The 1843-nt window shown below is 58.0% G+C and overlaps 1 protein-coding gene across 1 annotated transcript; it reads left to right on the forward strand.

The window, feature by feature from the left end:
• Positions 1-727: 727 nt before the first annotated feature.
• bhlha9 (basic helix-loop-helix family, member a9) lies at positions 728-1624 on the forward strand. Its single transcript, XM_085796897.1, has one exon. The coding sequence runs from the start codon at positions 728-730 to the stop codon at positions 1622-1624; it is 897 nt and encodes a 298-aa protein (XP_085653023.1).
• Positions 1625-1843: the final 219 nt, after the last annotated feature.

A 1843-nucleotide genomic window follows, 5' to 3' on the forward strand; every position in this document is an offset into this window, starting at 1 on the left:
GTGCAATTTGTCACAAGAGTCCCTGAGACACAGGGGAGGCTCAGCTAACATTCATTTAGATAAATGGCATTTTGTAAATGATGGTTAAAAGAACACACGGTGGTGAGGGAAACATTGGCGGTCACCGAGTCTGAGTGGAAAGACACAAAGTGAGCGAGTGGTAGTCAGAGAGCGGCTTTCTAAGCTCTGCACTTTGCAGTTACTCTGCAGCAAGTGTGCACACTTGAGTTGGAGTAGGATTATATATAAGCAGTGAGTCCATTCACTGCTTATCATCCAGGAAGCTTAAAGTTACCTGCTACTTCCAAATAATAAGAATGTTGCGCTCATGTTTTGACACTGATGTGAAGTGTTGCAACTGTTCTGTAAGATTCTGCGAGGGAGAGTAAGAGAGGAGGAGGAGGAGGAGGAGGAGGAGGTGACAGTGCCATTTGCCTGGAGGGCGCCCATAAACCTGGAGAGGGAGAGAGAGTGCACCATTCCTCACAGGTGACTGTACCATGTGACTTGAAGAGCTTTTAAAAGCAGGCCAACCTGTCTTGTCAAGGTAGAAGTAATCACAAGGCACCAGAGGAGTCAGAGGAGGAGGATACCTGGGCTGTCGGCACAGTAGCAAATACCGACAGCCCCGCAGCAGCAGCAGCAGCAGACAGGCTGCAAACACAACACAGCACAGCACAGCACAGCACCGGGGTTTGACTCGACAAGCCTCCGCGTTGTTGACACAATGAGCTGCAGCAGCGTGGCGGGTTCAGAGTTCTCCGAGGAGGAGCTGGAACTCGGCGCACTCGACCAAGGCGAGGACGACGGAAGCCCCAAGGCGTCTTTCCAAGACAGCGAGAGCTCCGGCAGCAGCAGCCCCGGCGACCCGGAGGAAGGCCAGACCAAGAAACGCAACCGGCCGGTCCGCTCCAAGGCCCGCAGGATGGCCGCCAACGTCCGGGAGCGCAAGCGCATCATGGACTACAACCAGGCCTTCAACGCCCTGCGGGTGGCTCTGAACCACGACCTCAGCGGCAAGCGGCTCTCCAAGATCGCCACCCTGCAGAGGGCCATCAACCGCATCTCCGCCCTCTCGGTCTTCCTGAGCTCCAACCCTCCCGGCAAGCCCTGCGCCCATCGGGAGTGCAACAGGGCGTCCGCCGGGCCGGCCGCGGCGGTAGCGTCTCGCCCCGAGCAGCAGGCCAGGGTGCCGGTTCCCCGCCTGGAGCATCAGGGTTACATCCCCTGGCACGCGTCCATCTCCCACCAGATGCAGCAGCAGCAGCAAGGTCACCACATGCACCGGCCACCACCCGCGGAGCCGCACGTCTACATGGAAAACGCCGTGCCGCCGCCGTCGTCCTGCCCCCCGTCGCCTCACTTCCCTTGCTACTCGGCCGAGGGGCAGCTTTACGCTTCGCACGGACACTGCAGCAGCCCCCAGAACCACCCGCCCAGCCCCCTGCCCTACCCGCAGGTGGGGGAGGGTTATGGCTACCAGCCGGGGCTGTGGGCCTCCTCCTGCACTCAGGGATACATGGACACGTTCGTGGAGCCTTCTCACTCTCTGGGGCTCCCGTGGCAGGTGAGCTACAAGCAGAACCCGGAGCACGGCCTCTCCGTGTGCGCCGACGTCCTCTAACGTCACCCACTGTGAAGCCTGAACGCTGCCGACACCACCGGTTGGACAGTGAGATGATCTCAGGTGGAGAACCGGTGTGAGAGGTTTTTTTTGTGTGTTTCTGCTCTTGCAACCACTTCAGTATTACAACAACTCTCTCACTGCAGAGCACAGGGATCTGCATTTATCTGACACATGTAAATGAAAGTGTGACTGCAAAAATGTTGTAAATACCGGGAG

This window comes from Trachurus japonicus, chromosome 14, assembly GCF_045865225.1.
Source record: "Trachurus japonicus isolate A0001 chromosome 14, Traja_1.0".
Lineage (NCBI taxonomy): Eukaryota > Metazoa > Chordata > Actinopteri > Carangiformes > Carangidae > Trachurus > Trachurus japonicus.